We start from the raw sequence: 27,139 nt of genomic DNA on the forward strand, positions 1-27,139 counted from the left end.
AGTTTTCTCTATGAACATGACTTTAAGTTTACGCAGTCAAATCAGATGAAACCTGAGGAACCAGATTTTAAAAATGTTTTAAACTTTTCAGTTCAACTTAATGTCAGAAGAAAAAGACCAGAGCTGGTTCCTGTTCACGGAGTCATTTATTAAAAATACACTAAAAAAAACAAATGTAAACTGTACACATTTAAAACCCTGACATATTTACAAAGCGCTGAGCCACAGCGTTAGATTTGATCAGGTCTAATGCTGCGGCTCACAGACTCAAGTCTGTAAATAAAGATTCAGTTCATCATTTGACCCTAAAAGTCCAAGAGTCTGTTCCAGCATGCACCGGGACGGAGGTAGTGTGACGGCAGGGACGCTCCACCATCAGAAGTCAGCGTCCAACCGGAAGGTGTTGTCCGTGGGCGTCGCCATCACGCCCATCCTCTGGTACTCGCCCACCCGCTTCTCAAAGAAGTTGGTCTTTCCCTCCAGGGAGATGTTCTCCATGAAGTCAAAAGGGTTCTCCACCCGGTAGATCTGCACACAGAAACACCATGTCAGTCAGCTCCACCCACTGCCCCCACCCTGAGGTCACCCGCCCCCACCCATGGGCGAGTTCAGATAGGCGTCTGTGTCGCACTGCCGCTGCCCATCAGAGAACCACTCGTCCTCTGATCAGACTCTGCAGCAGCACTCAGCCCCCATCACTGGCTGAGGTCCGTACCCCTGCGCACTTCATCATCACTCACACCATCACTTTCATCATGTTGCTCTCTGAGGTCAAAGAGTTCCTGAAATGTGTCTGTGTGGAGAACTGATCATGTTTTATTTTAAGTTTAGCTTGTCACTGAGATGAGTGTTGTGATGCTGTTTTTCTGCCTTTAAGTCAGTCACATGATTACATGACCTGTGTGGGGCGTTACCTTGGAGAAGCCGAGCTCCAGCAACAGTCTGTCGGCCACGAACTCGATGTACCGTTTCATCATGTCGCAGTTCATCCCGATGAGCTTGACGGGCAGAGCGTCAGTCAGGAACTCCTGCACACAAACCAATAAACCCATTAAAGCCATCCTGAACCAGTAAATCCACCATGAACCAGTGGGCCCAGCAGAGCAGCTTCACCTGCAGCTGGGACTCACCTGCTCGATCTCCACGGCGTTCTTGATGATGCTGATGACAGTTTCCTTGGGCGGTTTGTTCACCAGGTGTTTGAACATCAGACAGGCAAAGTCACAGTGCAGACCCTAAACGCGGCAGGCACACAAACACACGTTAAGAGTGACATCATCACTGGATCAATACCTGCAATCTGACACCAACAGGGCGCCTCACCTCGTCTCTGCTGATGAGCTCGTTGGAGAAGGTCAGGCCGGGCATCAGGCCTCTCTTCTTCAGCCAGAAGATGGCGGCGAACGAACCCGAGAAGAAGATCCCCTCCACAGCGGCAAAGGCCACCACGCGCTCTCCTGCAGATCAATAAACAGACAATAATCAATGAAGCTGCTTGAGGTGGAACCATTGCGTCAGGTGGCCTAATGGGCAGCAGCTTATTTACCGTAGGTGGCGTTCTTGTTGCCGATCCAGTTGAGCGCCCAGTCAGCCTTCTTCTTCACGCACGGCAGCGTCTCGATGGCATTAAACAGGTACTCTCTGAGGGCGGGAACACATCGTGACTCACCAGTTAGATCAGTACAGGCCAGTTAAGCCACTACAGAACAGTATTTGGCCCCGCCTCCTGCGTACCTCTCTTTGGGGTCCTTGATGTACGTGTCGATCAGCAGGCTGTACATCTCTGAGTGGATGTTCTCCATGGCGATCTGGAAACCGTAGAAACACCGGGCCTCCGTTACCTGCACTTCCTGCATGAAGCGCTCCACCTGTTGGTCAAAGAGCGACAACAAGAGTGTTACAGCGGTCCGTGACCTCAAAACCATCTGTAAGAGCAGGCTCAGCGGCTCACCAGGTTCTCATTGACGATGCCGTCGCTGGCGGCAAAGAAGGCCAACACGTGGGAGATGAAGTAGCGCTCTTCGTCCTTCATGGCATCCCAGTGCTGCAGGTCCTTGGACAGATCCACCTGCACAGAAAGAGCACGTCAGCATCACGGCGTCCAGCATCAAGCCCCGCCCCATTACAGCTCTACCTACCTCCTCTGCCGTCCAGAAGGACGCCTCTGCCTTCTTGTACATCTGCCAGATATCGTGGTACTCGATGGGGAAGATGACGAAGCGGCGAGGGTTGTCCTTCAGCAGAGGCTCCTCCTCCTGCGAGCTGCTGCTCTTTTTCACTTTGGGCTGAAGACAAAGATCATTGCTCAGGATTATTGATTAGCTTATTCATCGATTCTGGAGCAAAAACAGTGAAAAGTTAAAGTTTGTGCAGATTTGCTGCCTGTATCGTTCACTGATCTGAAGGTGGTGGACAAAATAACAGAAACGGCATAAAACCTGAACACCACAGCAGCTCTTCCTAATAAACTAGAACCCTGAACCGACCTCAGCCCTGCCGCTCACTGTTGGCGCCACGGCCACAGTTTAGGCGCCACATCTGCACAGTAACACACACGAAGCTGCCGTCAGTGAGCTCAGCATCGACTCGGTCCGCTGATATGAGGAATCCGCTAAAAGTGCGAAGCTTCCTGCGGCTTTTCTCTCACTTACCGCAGCAGCGTCGAAGATCCTCCGCGCGGTTTGGGACGCCAGGATGCGGCTGCTGTTCGGGCCCGGAGGCTGAAAGGAGACACAGACCGTCAGCACACACAGCAACTCTTTATCAATACCTGTGATTGATCGGTGACGCTAGAGAATCGGCGGCCTCTGTGAGCGGGAACCTGAAGCAGCCTCACCGTGTTCTCTTTGTCCAGAGACATTTTGTCCAGCTGCCCGCTGAGGGTCTGCTCGTTCTTCACGGAGAGCGGGGAGCGCGCGGTCAGCATTGTGAATTCGCGGGTTCGAAAGGACGAAGAAAAGAAAAAACCTAAGAAGCTAAAAGTTGCCGAAAGCAAAGATAGCAGCAGCGGACAGACGGAGACAGTGAAAGGCTTCTGCTTCAGCTCGCCCTTTTATTGGAATCTTGGCGCCAGAACTGCTGGCCAATACGAGGAGTCCCTTTAAACCGTCGGGAGGGACCAAGTCGGGTAGTTGGTGGCGGTAATGCATCATTTTGCTGTTTGCCAACTGCCAGTAAACCCTATATAGAAGAAGAAGAAGAAGAAGCAGCCAGTCAGGTCGAGAGAAGTGCTCACGTAACCCCTAAACGATTGCGGGAAATTCAAACTCTGTTAGCGGGTTACAAAACTGTAGGTAACCGCTTTTACAAAGTGATTAAAACGAGCGCTTACGAAACCTTTCAGGGCTCCTCGCATTTTTTCATATTAAGCATTTTAAACTGTGATTCTAAAAACACGTTACAATGTCTCTCAAAGAAAAGAAAAAGGCTTCTGTAATGAGACATTAACGCCGAAAGAGTCAAGATTTACATCTGTGTTCGTGCAGTTGAGTTCAGCGGATTGTTCCAAATCATGTGGATCCTCATATGGACATTGAATAACTGATTTCTGCTTTAAAGTGTCTGTCATCAGGGCTGTCGTTTAAACTCACATTAAAGATCAGTCAACGGCGCCTTTTCTGCTTCCCTCTCATCTAAATGAGCTGTCACCATGGAGATTTAGCGCCAAATACACGTAACACGCCCGACATTACAATAACTCTCCATTTACAGGCGTCCTGTGTGTTTGCATATCAGAGACTGGCATCAACAAAAATCTGTAAACATATGCAATATGTAAACGAAAAACGAATCTGCAGGAATTAGTCGGTTTCTTTGAGTCACTCGAGCAGAAATAAATTGATTTAAAGGCTGATTTATGTTCTGTATCTTTGATCTGAGCAGCTTTTAGCCTCTGAAGACAAACTTTGAGCTTCACTTTCCTCAAAAATCTGACCTCATCAAACCCATATCCAGCTGGAGACCTTCCTGTTACTGCTTCCGGGTTATCTAATTGGCTGCAGGAGAAAGGGTCGCTCAGTTTCGGCCCCTGGTGTCCGGGATGGACAATGACTCAGTTTTGCAGTTACTGTCTGCTACTGAGCAATAATGGTAATCAGTTGGATCAATTTTAATCGAACTGTGAACATATTTGATCATAACTGAATGTGTTTGTTGAGAAACCCTTACGTGACCGTCTATGGTCACAAAAATAATGTAATGAACAGATATTTTAGAACAGCCTAGGTGGTTCTAGAAGGAAATTAAATAATTAAGTTTTATTAAATAATGCTAAATAATTGCATTACAGATATGATACTTATGTACAGTGGTTTATTAAGTGTTGTAGTAGAAATCTCAGTGTTAAACGATGATAAAACATAATGTTATTTTTGTTGTTGTTCAATTAAAAATAGCAAGTTACCACAAATTGTTTGACTCACATTCACACCTATGGGCAATTTAGCATATTCAGTTAACCTATCCCCACAAACTGCATGTCTTTGGACGGACACCTGGAGTACCCGGAGGGAACCCACGCAAACACGGGGAGAACCCCAGGTCTTATGGTGGAATTGAACTCAGGACCTTCTTGCTGTGCTAACCACTGTGCCACCGTGCTGCCCTATTTATTTATGTATCATTTACCAGTAAAACAGTTTCCATAGTTTTTTACTGCAGCTTTTGCAAAAATGCATGATAGTGAGCATTTTCAGTGATGTTGTATACTATAATCTGATTGCTTCATCACAATGTGCCAGAACAGACTGATAGTTACTTTTAAAGTATTGTGAAAATATGAGATCAAAGCAAATCTGCCAAAAATTTTATTAGATTATGAAATTCTGTGTTTTCACAGATGAAAATGCTTCAGTCTTGTTAGAGAACACTTAGCAATACTAACAGTGAAAATTATGTTTAAAAGGTATAATGTTTACAACATCTTTTCTCATTGGTTATTTTCTCAAAGAATCAAAAATATCTCTTGATCTGACCTGACAATTGTACACTTGGGACTCCTCAGGTGCTTCACCCTTGAACCGCACAGTTCGTTGTGACTCAAGTCCAACTCTCTAAGACTTGGACAAGGAGCTGAGAGCTGAGGACAGAGCTTCACAGCTTCTCTGTGAGAGTCTACAATTTCTCGTCTGGAAGAATTAATAAGAAAAAAAATAAGACAACACTGGTTTTAACACGTAATCATGGTACAGGAAGAAGTATATTCTGCAATATTTAATCTTGTTTCGGTGATGGTTAAAAAATTCCCTTCCCAAAGTTTGTTTAGTTAAGCAGTTAAGAAATTTGACAGTTTAAGTAACGTAGATAGAAGTAAAACATAACACATAAATTAACCTGTATTTGGTAGCTACAATTCTTATTTTTTAAATTTCTGAAGGAATAAACAAATGTATATGTTGATCTGACCTGAGAGTTTCCAGTGTACAGTATGAACTCTTGAGTCCTGTAGACTGTTGCTTCACTCCTGAATCCTGCGAGGTGTTCTTACTAGAGAACTGGGAGCTGAGCGCTAAAGAAAGCACTTCACAGCTTATCTCTGAAAGATTGCAGCTCCTCAACCTGAAAAGTAAAATAGTGGACAAGAGAAAAAACAATGTGTTAAAATATTTTGTTAGAACTTCTGAGTTTGTGCGTTTTTTAACTCTTTGCCCTTATCACAATAAATCCCTTAGCTTCCAATAATTTACTAATTAAATAAAGAAATATAAATACTCCAAGAAAAAAAGTTCAAATAAAATGACTAGATTTTTTTACCCAACATAGGTAATGGGAAAGAAATGAGTGGTGATAGTGTCACAGGGTACTGATTTAAGCAAGTTTACCATTAAAAAGATAAAAACAAAGCGACTGAAACACACACACACACACACACACACATTCATTAGCCTAATACTGATAGATACATTTAAGCAGATTACCCTACTTAATTACATTTACAAATATTGAGTGTGAAAAGCTAAAGTGCCAAGAGTGCAAGCAGAGTTGTTGAGCTGTTTGGGGCAACCAAAAACAACCACCACAGTCTTATTCTCATTTAGACATATAAAGTTTTTAGATCACTTAAGCAGTGGTTAAAATGACCCGTTGTCATTTTCTTTGACTGGAATATAGTGTTGAATCTCATCGGCAAAGCAGTGATAACAAAAAAATTATACCTTTCAAAAATATGTCCCAAGGGAAACATATAAATGGGGCTTATAAACTGAATAGAAGATTCCTGATGCTTTTATCTCTTCACATTTGGATTATTGTTATGAAGTGTTTTCTGGTTTGATTGAAGCATCTATTAAATGCCTTTTTCAATCTGCCCTAAATGCTGATCAAAGGTTTACAATTCACTCTGTTTTATTAATCACACATTACCCCGCTTTTAAAGCTTTTGCACTGGCTACCTGTTAGGTTTAGATTTCAATTTAAAATATGGATTCTTACTTTTATGGCCATATGGGTTGAGGCACCCACTTACTGAATGGCTCCGAGCTTACACCCTAGTTCCTGCATTTACCCATCTAAAAAATAAGGTCGATTGGCCAAATTTTCAAACTTTAGTTTCAAAAACGTGGAATAGCTTTGTGTTCATTTTATTTGATGTATGTGTTTCCCTATTGTTTTGGGGGCATTGCTTTGGTTTTATTGATACTACTGTAAAGCACTTTGTCTGTTTTGTGTTCTTACGAAGCACTAAAACCCCCCAATTTACTTACTAAAGTAAATGTAATGTCTATTTGGCAAACAGATCTCAAATCCAACAGTGTGATCTAACCTGAGAATTTCCAGTTTACAGTGAGGACTCTTAAGTCCCAGAGACAGCAGCTTCACTGACAAACTGCAGCAACATGTTCTGAATAAAAAAAAAAATCAGAATATCAGTTAATGCTTTATAAAGTTTACATGACAATTTCTTTCCCCTAAAGAGCAACAACAGTAATCTTTATAGAAATCTGCTTACTGCTCTGCAGTTGATCGCCCAGCTCCTCCTGCTTCATTCTCCTCAAGAAGTACAATGTGATTGTCATGAATGACTCTGTGCACCTCCTCTGCTCCTCATCCTTAATCTTCAGCACCTCCTCATCCTTCCTCTGTCTCTTTGAGCATTTTGGATAATCTGGACTCAGAACCTTCTGGATCTTCTTCCGCTCATTCTTTACAAAAGTGATGATGTTGTCCTCCAGAAGCTGGAACAGAATACTTTATGAATGACTCAGTCAGACTGAAGACTCACAAACCAACCTCAATCAGTCCAACTTGGGCCCAACCTCTCAACACCACTGTCACTCAGCACCGGATCCCCACAGGATCAGCCCCCTTCTGTGCACCTACCCACCCAACCAACACCATCATCAAGTATGCCAATCACACCAATGTGGTTGGGCTTACCTCTGATGGAGATGAGAATGGGGAGGTAGAGAACTTGTGCTCAGAAAATAACCTGAAGCTTAATGTCCTTAAAACAAAAGAACTCGTCATTGATTTCAGGAGGCACAGACAGGTTCACTCCCCTCTCAATGGAGAATGAGTGGAATCTGTCTCCACCTTCAGGTTTCTGGGCATCCACATATTTGCTGATCTCAACTGGACCCACAACACCATTGCCCTAGTAAAGAGGGCCCAGGAGCGGCCGCACTTCCTCCATGTCCTGAGGAAGAATAACCTGGACCAGAATTTGCTGCTGGCCTTCTACAACTCCTCACTGGAGAGCGTGCTCTCCTCCAGCTTGATGTCTGGTACTCAGGGGCTATGAGTAAGAACAGGAAGGCTGCACTGAGGGTCCAACCAACCCTGGAGGCCATCGCCAGATCTTCCTGTCTCAGGTAAACCAGGGCCATCACAGGTGACACCTCACACCTTGCCCACTACCTGTTTGACCTGCTTCCCTCTGGTCAGCAACTCAGGTGAATCAGGTCCCACATCTCCAGACTTACTAACACTCTTGGAGTAGGATCAGTGACAGTTTCAAAGAGTCGAAATACAGATTGACTAAAGTTGTGAGAGAGGCTAAACACCTGTTGAAATGAAACACTAAATGTATAAAGGCTAATTTACATCAAAAATGGACATAGATGTATCTCTGTCTGTTAACAAATTTCCCACGTGTGGGACTAATAAAGGTTATCTTATCTTATCTTATCCTATCTTAACGAGTTACAGAACCAATAATTCTGGGAAAAATAAGGATGCTAAAACTAAAAATCAGTTTAAGTTGATCACTTTTGTGCTGCCCCTCGTCACGTTTAAGTTAAAACCAAAGAGTGCGCATTACCACTGCTCAGGTACAGATAGCAGAAGAATACAAAGAGTATACCAAGAATATAAAGTCAAATATACTGTCCACTTTCACTGTCTGTCTCTTTAGTAGTAAGTGATTCCTCATTGTTTAGCTAGCTGCACTGGCACTGGAAAATCTGCCTGTTAGTTGGAATGTTCAGGCTTGTAAAATACCCCCTACAGGTTTCCTCCCTCTTGAGTGTTTAATTTTGAGTAATATTGTCTAAAACGTTTGTTACCCTGTGATCTTGTGTGATGTGTCCAGATGCATCTTCTGTTGACGATTTTTCTGATTGTTTATTTTTTTAAATTAGAGAACAGAACAGTTTTCCATTTTATTGCTGTTTAAAAGAAAAAAAGAAAGTATTTAGATTCTGTGTTTTTAATAAGTTTACAAATAATTTCTGTTGGCATGTGGCTGAATCAGAATCAGAATACTTTATTAATCCCTAAGGAAGGGTCTCCAGTTTCTTCACCTCCTGAAGTGCATGTTTCAGTGTCTTAGTTTTTTATATGAAGAGTATGAAATTATTTTACCTCTCCAGACCACCTTTACATTAATGTATATGCAGATAAAGCTGGTGTATTGTTCCTCTCTAAAAAGGAAATCCATTGTTCTTCAGAATAATATAAAAATTCAGGATCTTTGACTTTTTTTTAATAGAATAAATGAATTCCTTGCTCAGTGGCTTCCTTTGAGATGCTGGTTAGAGACTAGAAACAACATCAGATGTTCAAAACTGACAGCTATCAGTGAGTTCCGAACAACAGCTCCTCTTTCTGCAGTACAGGGTTGTTGGCTTACACCGTTTAAGTACACACAGCTGGGTCCAGGTCCAGGTTTACATTACATCAGGAAAGAATCAACTCAGAACAACATCTCTGGGTGGAAGCTACATCTCGGATCAGTTGGCTGCGGTCGTGAGGTCTCAGAATCTGCTATGTGAGCAAAAAAGAGTGACAAGACCACAGAATCGACGGCTAATAACATCACGGAGAAACTCGCAGTTATTAACGGGACATTGAGAGACCAGTGTCGGAGTGTTAAAAACAGCTTGAAATTCTCATGAGTTGTTTGCAAAATAAAAATTACCATCACATTCCGGCTACCCCTTCAGCGCCAGCTGTGGGCTCAAGGCTGGAGCCGAACAAAAACTCCCTGATAACGACTGTGTTGAGTCTGTTCCTTCCCATTCCCTACAAGGCCACCTGGGTTGGCTGGAAGACTGTTTACTTAGCCTGGCGGGGCGAAGGACACTGTCTCAGCTGAACTATGGACACGCACACACATACATATACTGATACTGATAAGCACTCACTGACGCATCACCCTCCCTACCCCGGATCCAACGCCACCTCCAACGCTTACCTCCCCCATGATGTGGACATCGGGTCAGCTGGAGGCGCAGTCGAAAGATTGCAGCGGTCCCAGATCAGATGTACACACTGGAACTCTTTCCCATGTTGCTGTCTGTGTTTATTGTGTTATGGTCTGTTGATATCTGTGCATTCCTGCATTATCCTTCTGTGTTACACATTTCAATGTTTTTTTCCTCGCTACCTAGCCTGACCTGTCTCCCCAATGTGATGTTTGTATTGTATGTACGGTCGGCAAGGTCTGTCATCTTGGTTGTGGGCAAAAGACCTGCAACTGACAAATAAAGGCTATCTCATCATCTCATCATCATCATCAGGTAGGTTCCTGTGAATATTGATAGAGCAGTGATGTGAGTGCTGAGCTGTGACCTGGAGAAGAGTCCTGGCAGTCAGAGATTGTCCTCTCACCTCCAAGCTTTGGTCTGGCTCTCATATTCCCCACACAGGGTGGATTCAAGGGTAGGAACTCCCTCCTCTCTGTGCTCACACTGCTCCATGCTGCTGAATTCACATTCACATCCGCTCACGCTCACTTTCTAAGTTCACCTGCAGGGGAAACACAAATCATTCATGTGCACATCAACTGAAGTCCTCCTTTCCATCATGTGTGTTGTCCAAATATCAGCCAGTTCTTTTCTGCTTCCTCTCAATGTCAGCTGAATGCAGTCAGACACCAGTGCGAGGCAGAGGAAGCTGCCATCAGCTGCTCTACTTCTACTATCAGTCCACTAGATGGAACCATGAAGCTGCAGCCCAGCACACGCAACGCATTCACTGACACACAATGAATCACTGTGGCTGGAAGCTTCAGTCCATTAATATTCAGTCAATTCAAAAAACAATCAGCAGTGTTAAAAGCTTCAGATTTACTGTTAATGAGAAGCTTCTTCCATCCCGCCTCTGAGCTCAGTCAAACCTGCTACCAAACATTACTTTTATTATTGATTAGTCTGCCAGTTTTCTTCTATACTGAATGTTTTTCCATCAAATATCAGTTGGAGGTTCCAGCAGCTGAATTCAGAGTCATCAATATGAAAATATCCAGTTTAGTATCATCAAAACAAATAAATCCATTAAACCCTGCCAGCACATAGCAGTACATTTCCTTCATATGTATAGCAGAATGGAAATTTAATGGCGAGATGTTGTGTTTTTTTCCCCAGCAAATAAAAACACAACACAGTGATCCAAAGTGTGTCTTGAAATGAGAGCTGAACATTTTTGCTCAAACATTACAGAGAAGAAACAAACTTTGAAAGTCAAATGTAGAGACTGATCTAGAAGTCTGTGCAGCCATAATCAGAGCTGATTGAATCCTCTAAATACTGAGGAAAGGAGCTTCAGTGTTTCCTTTATTACCTCCTTTAGTAGAGGAGACACTGAAGGATCCTTTATAGAGGCAGAAGAGGCCATTACATCCCATAATTTATAGCAGTACACCATCAGACCATTCATGGAAAGATTAGGAAAACTGACCAACTGAGTCAGTAAAATTTAGAGTTTGCAGATGACACCACACTCATTGGGCACTTCTCAGTTAGAGATGAGTTTGGCTATAGGAGGGAAATACAACAACCTGGAGCTTCTGCCAAACAGTGGAGATAATGCTGGACTTCAGATTGAAAACAGCCCTTCCAGATCCCATTTTCCCGCTTGCCTGCCAAATGAGTAGCCATTATTTCCCAGTACCTAAAGTGGGAGCATCAACAACAGTTCCCTCATCACGAAGGAAAGCCATGTGTGCAGTAGCCAAAGCTCCCAATCCAGGAGCATCTACCACTGACTGGTCAGCATTCTTTAAATCTTTTCTGTACTTGATGCAGAAAAACACCAGTGTTGAGGCATTTTGAGAGTCATTTTTATATTTGTCATTAGACATGAAAACAAGAAGCCACATCAGAAATATTCTGCTCCAAAGGTTTGTTGTCAGATTTCCATCTGGAGAGGGGTGTTTGGCTTCACCCCTCTCCCTCCAGTGTCTCCTCCCTCCATACCCTTGTTTTGTTTTGCAAATTGAAATATTAAATGTGTCATTTATTGAAGATTTGGGGTTGATTTTAATCTGTTTGGGGGTAAAATAAATCCTCTGAACCCACCTTTTGAAATCATTTGTGGATCACAGTATTTTACTGCTGAATAATATTCCCCCCATGTGTTAAGGTTTACATGGTTTTTGTTCAGGTTTTTAATGTTATGTTTACTTTTCTCCAGCGCCCACTGGTCATTTGCCATAACTGAGCCAGATTAGGCTCATACATATCTGCTCTCAGGGGTAATACTTGTGATTATGTCATAATCGTTTGTTTTATTGTCCTGTAGTGCGTTTAATACCTCACATTACCACATGGCGTCACTGTTTCCCCGCCCACGGCCTCCACCAGACTCCACTGTTTTTTCTTCTATTTTTACTTTATATTTTACTTTGGCTCCAGCCGAATGTCGGTCAGTAAGACAAAGGGGCGGAAACCATTCCACACAGATGACACGCCCCCTCTCACGGGCCAAGTCATGACGACGTGTGCTCCCATTGGTCACACCCCCTCAGCCCCACGTGGTGATTGGATGGCGGTTGCTACCTGGTGGTGTGGGCAGAGAGCGCGGAGCTCGGGTTGTGTAACTCTGCTGTCGTGGAGCAGAAACTTCACACACGGAGGAAACGAAACTGTGAAGCCGGAGAATTAACCTCATTTATCTCCACACAGCGCAACGAAGCCGCCATTTTGCCCAGTGAAGGACTTAAAATCAGGAAAATAAAGAGGACTGGCTGTGATTTATTTATGAATGCCGCTGACTGAACACGGTGGGCGTTTAAAATGATCCAAAAAGACAAAAAATAACAACAAAACATACGAGTTTCACTTGATATGTGTGAGGCTCATTTTTTATGCATTCCTCTGAATGTATAGGAACAACAATCAGAAAAGTGAGCGTGAATGTTTGCATGTGAATGAAATGTTTCATTTGTAATGTGATATTGGATTGTGAGCATTAGCTAACCTTCACACAGAAGAACCTGTGTTAGTTTAAACAGTTTATTATTTATTAGCAGTAACCTTTATAAATGTCCACAGGGACTCTGGTTATGTGCCATCCACAGGCGTCTTATTGACAGCTACGATGTTTGAAGAATAACACTCTTATTAACGATGTCGAGAAAAAGAACTACTCTACCCACAATCCTAAACTCAAAAAGCAATGTCTCTGATTGGTACAGGGTGCTGTTTCCATGGAAACGTTTAACAGCAAAGTCAAAAAGTGGGCACTGCAGTCAGGAACAAAACGCAGCCCCAAATACAGTTACACACAACAGTAAGTACACAAATTACACACTGTATTTTGTTTTTACTGAAATCAAAAAAATTATCAGAGGTCATTCGTTGGGATGCATTTTGGGATGAGCAGTTCCAATGGTCATTTTTTTTCCCGTCCCTTTCCTTTGTTTTTCTCCTGAGCGCCAAACTTTATACCGGAAATATATAAAAGCATTGACTTTGTGGTGTCCGACTTGTTTTCACATAAAAATAAAAACATTCAACCAAATCTTCTTTTTCGGTCCTGCTTTGAGGGTTTTCTTTGTGTGGTGTTTTCAGAATTACCCTACAGTCAGTTTTAAACAGTTGGATATTTCTGACCTGTGGATGAAGCCAGTACTAGCTAGCTTTATGCAACGCTAACCTGGTTATGTCCTTAATGCCAATTAATGCTTTAATTTTTTGTGCCCAAACTATTTTTAAAAAGTATTTTAAACATAACATAATGAAGGAAAAAAATGTCCATCCCGGTTTTCCCTCCAAGGCACGAGCGATAAGCAGAGTTCTGTCCTTTCCTTCTAAGATTCCTAATTATTTAAAGTAACACTCAGGTATGCCATTCAGCGTGTTAGTACGAGCTCGGGAGCAGCTTGGGAGAACAAGAAAACAGAGACTGCTTTAGGTTGCCTTCCCAATCGACTCAAAGGTTTATTTAGTACATAACAGCTTATATAGAGGAAAAAAAGGTTCGTGTGTCAGCAAGTTCTCAGTTCAAACCGGTACAGACCAAATAAGGAAACGTCTTCCTGCCTTGTGAGCAAAGAAGTATCCTTTGTGTAGTTTATCTCTTCAGTTACAATTTATGATCATCCCAGCAAAATACACTCCTAGACATAGAATACAGAGTTCTTTCATTAGTGAATTCTGAAACAAACCACCTGGCCTTTAACGAGCCTTTTTCTAAGAGATAAAGAAGGGAGGATGGGAGTAAGGAAGTGGTCTCGTCTCTGTGGTATTTTCGACCTTGGGGTACCAGCCTGTGAGTCTTACACATTAATTCTTGGGTCAGAGAGAAAGAGAAAAACAACTATTAAATGGGCCTTATTGAGTAACTCTTTTCTGTATAATATCACAATAAAACAATATCCTGTAAATGCTACCATGGTATCAAAATATCACAACACATAACATTTAAATTTGCTATAGCAAGCCTAAAATATATATATTTTATAAGCAATCTTTACTGTTCTATTCTGTTAATCTAATATTACAACATTAAATATTCCTTTAATTTGTGAAAACATGCTGATGTCGTTTATTTTTTACCATTTTAACAGAAACATTACACAAGTGCGAGTTAGCCTAGAACAGGTGCTAATTTTCATGTATTAATGAGGTTTAAAATGTTTAATAGTTCAGCCAATAACTGAGCTTTACAGGAAGACTATTCCTGGGGGGATATAAGTACACACACTTATCTCTCTCATATATGCCAGCTAACATGGAGACTATCCATCCAGCTGTCAGAGAGTGAAGAGATTCACATTCACATTCACAGCTTTGGCCAAGAGTTACCAGTTAACCTAAACCACATGTGTGAGGAAGCTAGAGAACCCACCAAGGAACAGGGAGAACCCCGGCTGGTGCATTCAAAGCCAGGATCTTCCTGCTCTGAGGCCACATCAACTCCTTTATTGTACAGTTTTGTTTTTAAAGCCCACCAGCCATTTTAAAACTCAAGATGGTGGCCATTTTAAAGATGGCTGTCCACTGGCAAATGAAAAAATAATTTTAAATAAGTAAATTAGACTTACCTTTTAATTGATCTTAATGTCAGATCATAAAATCACATGTTTGTATGTGTAGAAGTTGAATTTAGAGGTCATTTGTTTGTTTGTAAGGGAGGAAAGCTTTTTAAGTGGCAGGAAATTTAAAATCCAACTTTTAAATGAGTTCATCAAATGTAAGCAAACACAGACTCTTAGTGTGCAGTTTAGCTCTCAGACATGCTGTGTGACAAACAGAGGCGGAGCCAGACATTTGAAACACCCGGGGCTTAGCCCAAAGAGTAGTATGCATGTGGGATTTTTTTTTTTTTTTTTTTTTGGGGGGGGGGGGGGGGGGGGTGTAGAAATGACTGAAAGATTAATAGGCTCTGTTCAAAAAAGAATGACTTCATATAGGGAAAAATATATATCACATGTGCAGGACACCTTAAACTAGTTTTTTAATTAAGCAGCAAGGCAGAACAAGGTCGGGGCTGCATCAAGACATGAGGACTAAACCCCAATTCAACCAGACCCAGAACTGATCCAGAATTAAAACAGGACTACAACAGTTCAAAATCAGGACTACTGAGGACTTAACCAAGACAGAACCAGAATCAGAACTAGATGATAGCACTAAAAATCATCATAGACCTGCACTACACTTATCTTTTAATTCTACCAAAGTCCACTATTTAGATTGAGAAAAGTTTATATAATTATTTAGCCTTGTTGTGCAAACAAGCCTGCAGAACTTAATAAATACAGAATTTGAAAAATAACAAACCTAAAAAGAAACACTAGGTACGAGATACATGAGGACCTGTGATACGGTGATACTTTTGGTAAACAACCATTTGACTAACATGTGTGTCTCACCTGCTCTTGTTCATCTGTTCTGTCCTCGTTCTCCTCTCTCTCCCTCTTTGTGCTGACAATCATCAAATCTACAGTTGAAACCAGATATTTACTCTTCAGATAAAAACACTTTTTTAATTGTAACATCAAATCAGACTAAATGTTTATTTTTTTAGATTGATAAATATAAAAAACATATTTGCTAACTTTAAGAGTAAAGAGAGAAACTATCTGTATTTCTTAATTGCAAATGGCACCAAATTGTATTCAAACTTGAGCCACACTTATGGAGCTCCACAGTTCTTTTCCTGGTGTTTTGGTTGATATCTCTTGATTTTCCCATGTCACAGAAACAGGCTCTGTGTTTTGCCTTATATGCATCCACAGCTGTGCCACCAGTTTACTCACATGGACTCTACTAACCTATCAGAAGCTTCTTCAGCTCAGAATGGAATCGTCTGGAGTTTTCTTATTAATTAACAATAAACTGAGTGTACATGTACTCCTAAATTTGATGAAAGTGATAAAAATAGCTCTGTCTCTCTTTATTCTGAAATTTAACTAATTCAAAATATATTTCAATATTTATCTAAAACAAAAATTTACTCTAAATTGATGTTGTACAGTAAAAATGTTTTATGTTTTCTCCCTAAAGTGTATGTAAATATCTGGTTACAAATGTGAATATCCTGCTGTGTACTGAAATCCCTCTTGTTTTGCATAGAAATATACTGAACAACATACAAAGCATAATATATAAAATAACATTTACCTGAGTTTTTCTTTGAAAGAACCCTCGAATGTCCATTCTTATGTTTCAGTACATAACTGAAACCGATTTAGTCGGGGAGGGTAAGAAATGAAAATATGAAATAAACACACGTAAGCTAAGACTCTAAAAAAAAAAAAAAGCATTTGTTCGGCTTTTCATTTCGCCATTTGTTGATTCAATTGAAGAGCAAGTAACGTAATATTGGTCAAGTGATCAGTTTCATATCAATCTTTCGTGATGCACCGTCATATTTACATTATTTGTACGGTACGAATGATTTGCTTTGGTACCTGGTCAAACTTAAGCTCTCCTTAGTATGGCTGGCTCCGTCTCTCCAACAGCGCACTCACGGGCAGCAGCTGCCCCGCCCCCTCGCTCAGTCGCTTAGTGCCTGAGCTTGGATCATACCAATATCAGGGGGGGATTCACGCACAGTCGTAAATTCCCACAGTGTGCACTATGTGCTTCGAATATTGTGTGTACTTTTTGTTTTATACAGTTGTCAGCCAGGCATCTAACTATGAAAAAATTACACTCCAAAATACCCCGGGCTTCTGACAAAACAACCCGGGCTTAAGCCCCGTAAGCCACCCCCCCGCTCCGCCCCTGGTGACAAAGGCCCAGCTGCTGTGCAACAGGCAGGAAGACGAATGAGAACCTCACTCCGAGATGGGGAAAAGGAGGACAGTTGAGCAAGATGAGAGATTATTTTTAAAGGTAAGCACTGCAGAGCAAGTGACGTGTTAAACTGGAAATGTAAATGTTTTATGTGAACATAAAATACATTTTTTAAAATCAGATATTGGATCTGTACAGGATGTGCAGCTGCTGAATTATGTTAAACATGGTGAAAAACAGATTGAAGTATGGTGATTACATACAGACAGGTCAGTGCAGCTTGTGGTGGAGTTTACACACCAACAAATCAGACATCAGTTTATACTGAGGTCAACAATGCTGATTATTCACTGAATTCACTCACTCGCCTACATGCAAAGAAACATCCAGTATGGGACTTTACTGAAAAGCTACACCCGACCTGAGGGTTCCCCTCCAAAAAAAATGGTAAATGGTAAATGGCCTGTATTTATATAGCGCCTTTAAAAATCACGGTGCTTAGACTGGCTCAAGATTTAGAGCGAGATGCTAATCACTCTGAGGTTCCTCAGCTACTGCATCCATCTGAAGAGTCCCTGAGCAAGTTACTGAACCCCAAATACCCCCGGGGCATCCACGTGGATTTAAAATGTGCTGCATGTTTACTGTGGAGTTGGATCAGTAACATGAGCCAGGCTGGAGCAATGTGCTTCACTGCAGCGTTTTAGTTTTGCTTAAAACACAGACGCCAAGTACAAAATTCGACTTTTAGTCAAAAATCACAAAAGTATTGATGAGTAAAGTTTTTCCAGCTGTTGAAATTCTCAGTGAAACAATGACTGCAGACAAACGCAAAAAACAGCTGGTGCCAGCCTCGTGGTAACATTTTATTATAAAAGCCATTTTCTTCACCATCACCGTGGTGTACAGGTAAATGTTCGAAAGAAAAAGAAAAGGATTATTTTAATATAAGCTGTTATTATTAAGAATAACATTTAATAACATGAGGTATTTTTACTGGCTACACTATGGGCCAAATCAAACTATCAAAAACAGCACTTTCCTCAACGAATGTTTATTAAATAATAATAATAATAATAATAATAATAATAATAATAATAATATATAACAATGATAATAAGAATAATAATAATAATGTGTAAAGCAAAGATAGTAGGTAGTATCACAGTAATGAATACTGTCCACAGACTCTTAAAATATTAATATCTCGTACTGTGAATAAATGTAGATTGGATTACACATAACACTCATATAGATATCAAGATATTTACAGTATTTACAGTCAGAACAGAAGTGGGCTAAGAAGCATGATACTGAGGCTTTGGCAAACAATAAGAGTGTACACGAGTCGCTAACAGGTCGCTAACGAGTCGCTAAAAAGACGCAGCCGTGATGGTACACGGCGGGGGAGAGAGAGAGAGAGAGAGAGAGTACAAAAACAAGTGAGATTCAAAAATATTCCAGTGCAACATCGGCTTTGTGTGGATGTCTGTGAGTGAGTAGCAGCCTGGTGCCTTCAGGTCCTCCTCCTCCTGCGGCGGTGTGTTTGTGGATCGTGGGAATAAAATGTCCTGAGAATGGTGGAGAAAGCTTGCCGTCCTCTGCTGATGACGGCTATGTCTACGTTAACAAAAGTAACAGGAAAACGGCGGCACTCAGATCGTTCAACTCTCGGCAGCATGAACATAGAAAAGAACTGGATTCATCTGAGCGCCTCCTCCACTCGAAGGACGGCCTTAAACTCCTGAAGGGACCTGCTCTGCTCTCCTGTCTGCGTCATACATGTGCTGAAACTTCAAACATGGGACCAACAGGGTTTTTGGGTCTTTTTGGGTTTTTTCCTGTCACTTCTGTGACAAGCTGACAGCAGCTAGTGACAGATCTCCTTATATAGAAGAGCAATCACTTCCTGGTAATAAAGGTCCTTCAATTTTTCTCACAGTGAAGCTGATTGGTCGGTTAAGGACAAAACGCCCTCGTTCAATGGCGCCTGTTTCCTGAACTTCCATATACTAATATAGCTTATCTATAATAGTAATATAGTAAATCTACTGTTCTCCCCTCAGCAGGCTTCCAGACCCTGGCCAATGAGAAGCCAGTAAGAACTGAGCCATGGCGTCTTTTTTTAGAGAGATCATGAATGGATGGCTTATTTTAAACTGCCATTCATGCTAAGCTACCGTTCAGAGCAGGAAGTGAGCAGGACAGGTCCCTGTAAAATGTGTCCAGGTGTGTCTGACCCTGTTCTGAGGTCGTGTAAACGTAGCCGAGTACAAAACATCGTCCTGATGTGGTGGGCGGAGCTGATTGAAACAACCAGTCACAGTCACTCTTTAAGAGTCTGGTCGGTGTTTGGCCCCTCCCCCCGGGGCTCCTGAGATGGCCCTGTGAGTGACACTAGTCTGTTAGTTAGTTGGCAGCAGGAACCAGCACGCCAACGGGAAGTGCCGGTCCTCTGTTCTGACCCTTTGGCAGGGCGCCTTTGCTGAGGTCTCGGGTTTCGCCGGGCCACGATGACGGCCTCTTGGTAGTCATGTGCCGTCGGGCGTGTTTGGTCAGATGGTCGCTGCGCATGAACCGCCGTTCACACACGCTGCAGACAAACTTCTTCTCACCAGTGTGCGTGCGGCGGTGGCGGGAAAGCTCATCGGAGCGGGCGAACCGCTTGTCACAGCCCTCCCAGTGACAGCTAAATGGCTTCTCACCTGTGGAACAAGAGGACACGTAAGTGGTTAGCTCATGTCTATAAGACAGGTGAGTGTCTGTCTGTGGTTCTCCTTCCCCTGAGGTGACTCATACCTGTGTGTGTGCGCAGGTGAGCCTTGAGGTGTGAACTCTTGAAGTAGGTCTTTTTGCACCCAGGGAAGGTGCACACGTAGTCCCGTCTGCGAGAGAAGTCTGCCTGCGAGGTGCCACTGTTCGCTCCTGACGGCATGTAAACAGGAGCTGGGGCGAGTGGGAGGAGCTTGGTGTTGCCCAAGGTCATGACGGTCTGCGGGCCTGGTTGTGGCTGGGGCACGGGTGGCTGTGGCACCACAAACATCACAGTCCCTTGTGGCACGGCGGAGCCCAGCAGCAGCGGCTGGGCGAAGCTGGAAGTGGGAGACTGGGGAAGGATTGGCTTGGGCCCGCCCGGCCCCTGCACCTGAACTGGGGCCTGGACGAAGGCGGAGATCATCCCCGTTCGGCCGTTCACCGGGAAAACCTGGCAGAGCAGCGGTGAGGAAGACAGCGAGTGAGGTGGAGAAGCTGAGGCGGGAGGCGATGGGGGGGTGTCGGGAGTTGGGGGAGGGTCGTCCTTCTCCTCTGGAAGCGTCTGCAGAAGTGGTGGCAGAGGCTGCGTGGAAGTTTCTGACAGCTCGGTGTTGGGCAGAGGAAGGCTGAGGCTGTCAGCGGTGTGGCGGATGACACTGGTGGCCATCGCTCTGCTGGGCGGAGCCACACAGGTTGACTCTGAGTGAGGTGCAAGTGCTGAGGTCTCTGAAGTGACGGCATGGGGGTCACTGTGAAGGGCGGGGGAGGGTAAGTGTGGTTTGGAGGCGATGGTGAGGATGGGGGTTGCAGAGGCCTCGGCGAAGCTTGGACTTTGAGGCGGAGTTATACACTGAGAGAGAAAGCAGGTGTTAGACAGACGGATCCCAAATGCTACGAATTCATTCACAGAAGAAAATTACTTAAAACAAATTAAGTAGTTAACTAAATAATGAAAAACCTAGAAAGAATTTTTTGTGTTACATTTTTATAAATATGGTAACGATGTGTCTGATGAGGTCATTTAGTCATGCGTGTGCATTTAACATTTTCTAACGTTCTGACTGTATTGGTTCTTACCAGCGAGGAGAGGGCGATCAGGTCTTTTGGTGTATCTGTGCCCTCCGAGTGGAGTTGGATAGAGTCACAGGAGTCAGAGGTGGGCGTCAGTGGGCGGGGCTTGTGCGACCTTTGACCCCAGAAGCTCATGCTGACGAGCGCTTCGGCAGCCTCCAGGTCATGGTACTCGACGTACGACTTTTGCTCCATGGCTGCTGCTGTCTGTCTGTCCACACGGCTGACCTGAGAACAGTCGAGAGGTCAAAGGTCAGTTTTAAAAGACTTTAGCATTTCTCGTCACTTTAATCGGATTATTTTCTGTGATTTTAAAGCAAAAATCAGCTCAGAAGCGCAGAATTACGACCAAATGGCGCTGGTGGCCCGGAGAGTGGGGAGCCCGGGTTCGAGTTCGACCCGTGGCTCTTTGCCGCATGTCTGTCTCTGCCCCATTTTTTGTTTTGGGGCGATCGTGGCTCAAGAGTTAGGAGTTCGCCTTGTAATCGGAAGGTTGCAGGTTCGAGCCCCGGCTCGGACAGTCTCGGTCGTTGTGTCCTTGGGCAAGACACTTCACCCGTTGCCTACTGGTGGTGGTCAGAGGGCCCGGTGGCGCCAGTGTCCAGCAGCCTCGCCTCTGTCAGTGCGCCCCAGGGTGGCTGTGGCTACAATGTAGCTTGCCATCACCAGTGTGTGAATGTGTGTGTGAATGGGTGGATGACTGGATATGTAAAGCGCTTTGGGGTCCTTAGGGACTAGTAAAGCGCTATATAAATACAGGCCATTTACCATTTTGAATGCTGCTGGAGCCTCTGCTGGATGTTAGAGGTACTGCAGTTTTTGGCACATTCAGCTACACTCTACCCTAAAAGCTAGAGCCTGAGTGTGTTTAAACCTGATTCAAAATATAAAAGTAAAAATTTAAAACACAGGAAACATGAACAAAGTTCCCAGACGTTTGTTAGGTTGTTATTTATGAGTCTCTGCAGCAATATTATGATGATGGAGTAAAAGTAACCTTATTTTATTATCACAAGTCAAGGATCATTTGATTACACTCCGCCCACCTCCGCATGGATCAATAGCTGGTTGCTATTCGTTTCTTAAGTGATGACGTATGAACCCTGCTTCCGGGTTCAAACTGCTGTGTGTTTATTAAGCTGTTGTCTTTTTAACATATTTTAATGTTTTGTATCTTGTTCTATTTAATATGAACAAGACCCAAAAATGGTCAGTAATCACTGTCGGTCTCTGGGTTTTTATTACCACTGTAGCAACTTTTAAACATGGAAGCTAGCGAGCTAACTCCCTGCTAACTTCAAACTCCGTTAAACTTCATAAATTCAGTTTTCATGGATGCCCGGATGTTAAATGTAATTGTTACACCTGGTAAAGAAACCACACTGACCATTTTATTGAACATGAAAGAATTTAGACAGTTTTTAACTCTCAGTTATGCCACAGTGTTCATTTGACTTTGGGACCTGAAGCAAAGTTTGGACCCGGAAATGGCTAATAACATCAGACTTAAAGACTGAATTTGGTGGGAGTTTCCAAACATATGTTGCCAACAGGGAAGTTGCAGAGTGTCCTCTCGTGGACAAGTAATCGTTTCTCCCGTGTCTTCCTTACTTTGATTTATTTTTCGGCTGTTATACATTCTGATAATGATATATTGGGAAATAGCCAATATCAGCTTCACAGGTATATCAGTCATGCTCCAATCAAAGCCCACTTTCATCTGACTGGACTGCTTCTGGAAACCTAAAGAGGGGCATGGGTAGAGACATGGGCAGAGGGTAGTTCAGCCACAACCAGCTGCTTCTTCTGGTCTCATCGAAGTTTCTGTTGGGCTTTAGCTATACAGGCAACTTCTGGAAGCTAATTGAGGGTGATGGCAAGCAGGCAGTGGACCGTCTTCTTTCTCCCATATGACTTAAACGCACTGTTAGTGCTCACTATCCTATAAACTGTTGAGCGTCTGCCTCACAGCCCAGCTTCTTTTTCTTTCTTTCTTCCTCTTACTCCACGGATAAAGCCAAACACCTCCCATCTAATGACCAATGATGTCACAGTTTTCCCACCTCCGGCTGAGCTGCATCTACCACATCAGGAAATAAATAAATTAATTAAAGGGGCGAGAACTGTAGATGGGAGGTGACTCGGGGACAAAGGGCTCCTGGCTGCTTGGCTGGCATCTGCTTAGCAGCACGTACAGGATGGGAGGAAGAGGGGGAGGAGGGCAAGCGAGGGGCGAGAGATAACGATGTAAACAGAGAGAACAGGCGGAGGGGGGGGGGGGGGGGGGGGATATAGTGGGTACACCCAACCTCTCACCCTGCCTGACGGGGAACCTCACTGCACCCAGAATAGATTGCGGGAGGTGCTAACAAAAATAGGAGAAAAAAACAAAACAAAACAAAAAACCCCCATCATGAACAAGCCCCGCCCACTCCTCCTCCCACACTGACATGAACCAACTCTCCCTGTGAGAGAGAGAGATAGAGAGAGGAAGCTCCTGACAGGAAGTATAGTTGGACAAAACAATCCGTTTCAACACAAACACACACAGACCCCGCACTCTGATTCCCCACGACCACAAAAACACACCACACCTATTGACAGAGAAACAACAAGGTTTACTCATAAATGAACGCCGCTCGCTGCCTTTAATGTGCTAATAATCAACTGGGCTCCACGATTAATAACACCTGTTCCCCGACACACTCACACCTGATTGAGAAGCTTGGGATGCATTTATTGCTCCAGACACACTTTCTGTTTTTAATTCTGAGATCTTTTTTTCTGCGTGACTCGGATTGATTCCTGGTGTGTTGTCAGGTTTCTCTTCCTCTGCATTTTCTTTGTGTTCAGTGCAGATTTCTGGGATGAAACTGAGGCTGAGTCTGATTCACACAGTCAAATCGCAGGAAAATCAGAGACGCCACATTAGGATTTATTTTATGGAAAATAACTTTAACTGGTTTTTAGAACAAAAACACACAGAATTTTACACGTCAGCTTCAGGTGCAAATATTTGCTTTACACTGTTTAAACAGGTAAAACATGCACTCATGAAAACGTGATTATTTTAAATCAGCAGTAATGAAGCAGGCGTTTCCTATTAGAGCCAAATGCAAATCAAAATGAATGTAAATGATTTTAACATTTTATTGAGTCAGTGACAGTGAAACCGATCTTTAATTACTACAGTGAGCTCAGACCAAAGAATCTAAATTCATGAGAGTCATCAAATTAATAATAGATTATTTTGCTCAACAGGTTTACAATTAACGGATTAATTGTTTAGTCAAACCAAAGAAAATATCATCTGATCATTGTCAAAATAATTAATTTACAGTCACATTAAGAGGATGAAAATCAATTTAACTGTTTAGCCAAAATATTAAAGGAAATGAAAAATTTGCATGATCAACATCAAAATAATCAAATTAATGTCATGTTTAATAAAGAAAAACAAACTGGCACACGAGAGACTGAAACACACTTGCAAAAACAAACTTAGACAAAAAAAAATGTACTAAAAAATTTAAAATCGGATTAATCAATTAATCTGTGTTAGAGAACAGTGAGAACATGCCAGGTGAAACTCAAACTACTGGCTTCACTGTCACAAGCCAAAGAAACAAACTGAACACAACGACGCTGAGAGCCGCTCGAAAATATCAAAATCAATCAAATCAGTCAATCCTGTCCGGCTAATTAATCGACGACACGGAACCGAAAGCATCAACTGTACCAAAACAAAGAAATCATCTGTAAAGTTTCTGCAGCGGTGAGCGATGCACTGCAGGGATGCAACTGTTGGTACTGCTCACGCGCGCGCGCACACACAGGAGTGACTGGGTTCACTGTGACCTCAGATAAACCAGCAGACAGCGCCAACACAGCCCAGCCGAGCCGAGCCGAAACAACCCGACCGGGGCTGCAGAACCGCTCCGTCCCCGGACCCCGAACCCGGAGGTTCTGGAGCCCCGGGCGGTACCGCACAGTTCTAACATTCCAAGTTTCTGGAAACTGACCTGACAGCAGCGAGGCTGAGTTGACGAAGAGAAAGAGCAGACGGAGGAGTGGGGAAAGGGTCGGCGGCAACTCCGTGTACAGCTACTGGAGCTTCAGTCGGAGCGCTGAGCCGCTGCCAGCAGACTGGCTTCAGCTGAGAGCACCGGAAAAAAAACAAAAAACACAGAAACGAAATTCAGAGCGGTCTGGCGGGTGGTAACACGCAGCCAATCAAAGTCAAAGGTGTAGCGGGCCGCGGCCAATCACGGGCGAGGCGGTGCGTGATCGCTACGTGAGCGTCACGCGATTGGCCCGCGGCGGGGTGCGTGGCTGTCGGGGGGCGTGGCCGCGGAGTCAGCGGTGTCAGAGTAAACCCGGTGAACCCAGCGGCGCGCTCGAACTGGGGGAAAGGTTGGGAGGCGCGAGGCGGGACCGCGGGGACGCGCGCGACAGGCATGTAAACTGCAGATGGAGTGAAAAAGGAACAAAAAAGGACAGGTGAAAGCAGGTAAAACCGAGGAAAACACACTGCAGACACACGGCCACACCAGAAACACCGCGTCACCGGCATGTTTTTAAACGTTTACGGTTAAAATCATGGTAAAACGTTAGTAAATACACTGAGTGTGGAGCGTGTTGACTGTCTCAGCCTCTCTAAATATGGAGTATCATTAAGAAATACCTGTTTATTCACACTCATTTACCTAAAATACAACAGTTATGGTGCATTTACACTATTCTATATTTAACTGAAAACTCAGAATCTTATTTTTGAGTGTTTTTAATGAGGTCTTTTCTGTCAAACACAGGCACATTTACTTTCACATGTTTTCTATTAGGAATTAATTTGTGTATATACATACATATTCTTTGAATCGTGATCATGTAAAACAGAAATAGATTTTAAAAATGCTTTCTTATGATTTAATGTCAGAAATGAGACACACTGCTAAGACAAAAAAATAATTTTACTGGTGACATGATAGAAACAGCTTGACATTACTGACATGTTGCTGTCAATACAGAAAGGATTAGACACAGGTGTATTTCTGGAGAAAAAAATTTAAATTTTGGGTTTGTGGAAAAGTTGAAGCTTTAGTGGCTGAAATGACAAATGCATGTGAACATAATCTTAAAAAGTGAAAAACACTGACGACGTGAGCAGATTTTCCTTCTTTAGTGAAGCTGGTGTGGCGTGGCTGTGATGTGCTCACTGTTTCATGCTGCAGCAGGGACATGTAAACACTTTCTCTTCACTGCAGAGCTGAAACTACACAATCTCGTCTTCTTCTCCCTCCTCTTCCTCACGTGCGCGCGGAGCCTCAGACATGTGCACGTTAAATTCACAGAAACGAGACAAAGAAACAAAGCGGCGGCTCTGGAGGCCTCACCATCGTCTCTTATTGTCTTCTTCCTGTAACATTTCTCTCCTCGCTCTCGTGAGCCCTCCTCCTCGCCCCCTCCCCGCAGGGCTGATGAACCCGGGGACTCCTATGCGGCGAGGTTGTAAACAGCCTCTCCAATAAAGAATTTCAGGGCGGGGCTAAAAGGCAGCACCCACTGCCTCCTCTTCCTCCCTCCTTTGTTGTCGCTGCAGGTTAACCCTTTAAGCAGCCGCATCATTATCATCACCGCAGTCGTCATCGTTCTGACACGTGTGGTGGAAGTGATGACATCCTGTCTAAGTCAGACAAAGATGCACCTTCAGCTTCACCTGCTGCCTCACAGCACCTTCAGGTCGGCGGTGGCGGCTCAAACACATCCTGGATGTCAGAGAAGCTGCAGAGATGAAAGTGGAACAGAGGCAGCAGGCCGGGGTGATGTGAGTTCATTTTCAACTCCAAGTTCAGTGAGGTTGTGAAGTAAAAAAAGAGAAAAAAGGGGGAAGGAGGGGGGAGAAAAACACAGGCGGGCGATCCGTCCATAAAAAACGGTTTCCAGGCAGAAAACAGTCGCAGGCTTGTGCAGTAGGAGGCTGAGCTCAGCTGTTTGCAGCATGAAGTCAGAGTGCAGAAACCACAGCGCGCGCTCAGTGAGCCATGTCCCAGCTCTGCAGCAGGAAACTCACCTGGACCTCACCTGAACCTCAGCGCTAAGCCTAGAGACACAAGTCTAGAGACACAAAGGAGAATCTGTCTTCAGGGTGACGGCACCCTCAAACCTCCTCAAATTTAAAAACTCTCCAAACTCAAGAGAGGAGGTACAGAGGTAGAGGTGCAGAGATTTTCAAGTATTCAAGGACACGTTTTCACTTTACTGATTATAATTCATAGAAACACTGAGAGTCTGAATCATGACATCACACACATGTAATAAATCTTTGCATTTTTAGTGACCATGGTTCACTAAAGTGAGTCAGTCCTATGTTAAAATTTTACAGCAGAAATAAACATGTTTACAGCCTGATA

General features: G+C 43.4%; 2 protein-coding genes, 1 long non-coding RNA gene and 1 other non-coding gene across 4 annotated transcripts; all 4 read right to left on the reverse strand.

The window, feature by feature from the left end:
• Nucleotides 1-127: 127 nt before the first annotated feature.
• Nucleotides 128-3,063, reverse strand: LOC146558502 (ribonucleoside-diphosphate reductase subunit M2). The gene is made up of 10 exons (XM_085245982.1): nucleotides 2,837-3,063; nucleotides 2,652-2,720; nucleotides 2,139-2,285; nucleotides 1,952-2,068; nucleotides 1,735-1,868; nucleotides 1,547-1,641; nucleotides 1,324-1,457; nucleotides 1,131-1,235; nucleotides 915-1,028; nucleotides 128-528 (listed from the first exon to the last, which is right to left on the reverse strand). The coding sequence occupies exons 1-10, from the start codon at nucleotides 2,924-2,926 to the stop codon at nucleotides 376-378; spliced, it is 1,158 nt and encodes a 385-aa protein (XP_085102108.1). The 5' UTR covers nucleotides 2,927-3,063; the 3' UTR covers nucleotides 128-375.
• LOC146558503 (small nucleolar RNA SNORD94) lies at nucleotides 604-739 on the reverse strand. The gene has a single exon (XR_014888822.1). It is a non-coding gene; the product is annotated as a small nucleolar RNA SNORD94 (small nucleolar RNA).
• Nucleotides 3,064-3,114: 51 nt separating the features above from the next.
• On the reverse strand, nucleotides 3,115-10,213 carry LOC146558504 (uncharacterized). Its single transcript, XR_014888470.1, has 7 exons — nucleotides 10,048-10,213; nucleotides 9,632-9,913; nucleotides 6,947-7,172; nucleotides 6,761-6,838; nucleotides 5,404-5,556; nucleotides 4,974-5,126; nucleotides 3,115-3,180 (listed from the first exon to the last, which is right to left on the reverse strand). It is a non-coding gene; the product is annotated as an uncharacterized LOC146558504 (long non-coding RNA).
• A 7,544-nt stretch (nucleotides 10,214-17,757) lies between these two features.
• On the reverse strand, nucleotides 17,758-25,201 carry klf11a (Kruppel like factor 11a). The gene is made up of 4 exons (XM_085245979.1): nucleotides 24,752-25,201; nucleotides 20,736-20,957; nucleotides 19,704-20,508; nucleotides 17,758-19,609 (listed from the first exon to the last, which is right to left on the reverse strand). The coding sequence occupies exons 2-4, from the start codon at nucleotides 20,922-20,924 to the stop codon at nucleotides 19,314-19,316; spliced, it is 1,290 nt and encodes a 429-aa protein (XP_085102105.1). The 5' UTR covers nucleotides 20,925-20,957; nucleotides 24,752-25,201; the 3' UTR covers nucleotides 17,758-19,313.
• Nucleotides 25,202-27,139: the final 1,938 nt, after the last annotated feature.

Source organism: Mchenga conophoros, linkage group LG15 (genome assembly GCF_057382185.1).
Source record: "Mchenga conophoros isolate Kocher_MC1m ecotype Shallow Benthic linkage group LG15, M_conophoros_male_GT1.1, whole genome shotgun sequence".
Lineage (NCBI taxonomy): Eukaryota > Metazoa > Chordata > Actinopteri > Cichliformes > Cichlidae > Mchenga > Mchenga conophoros.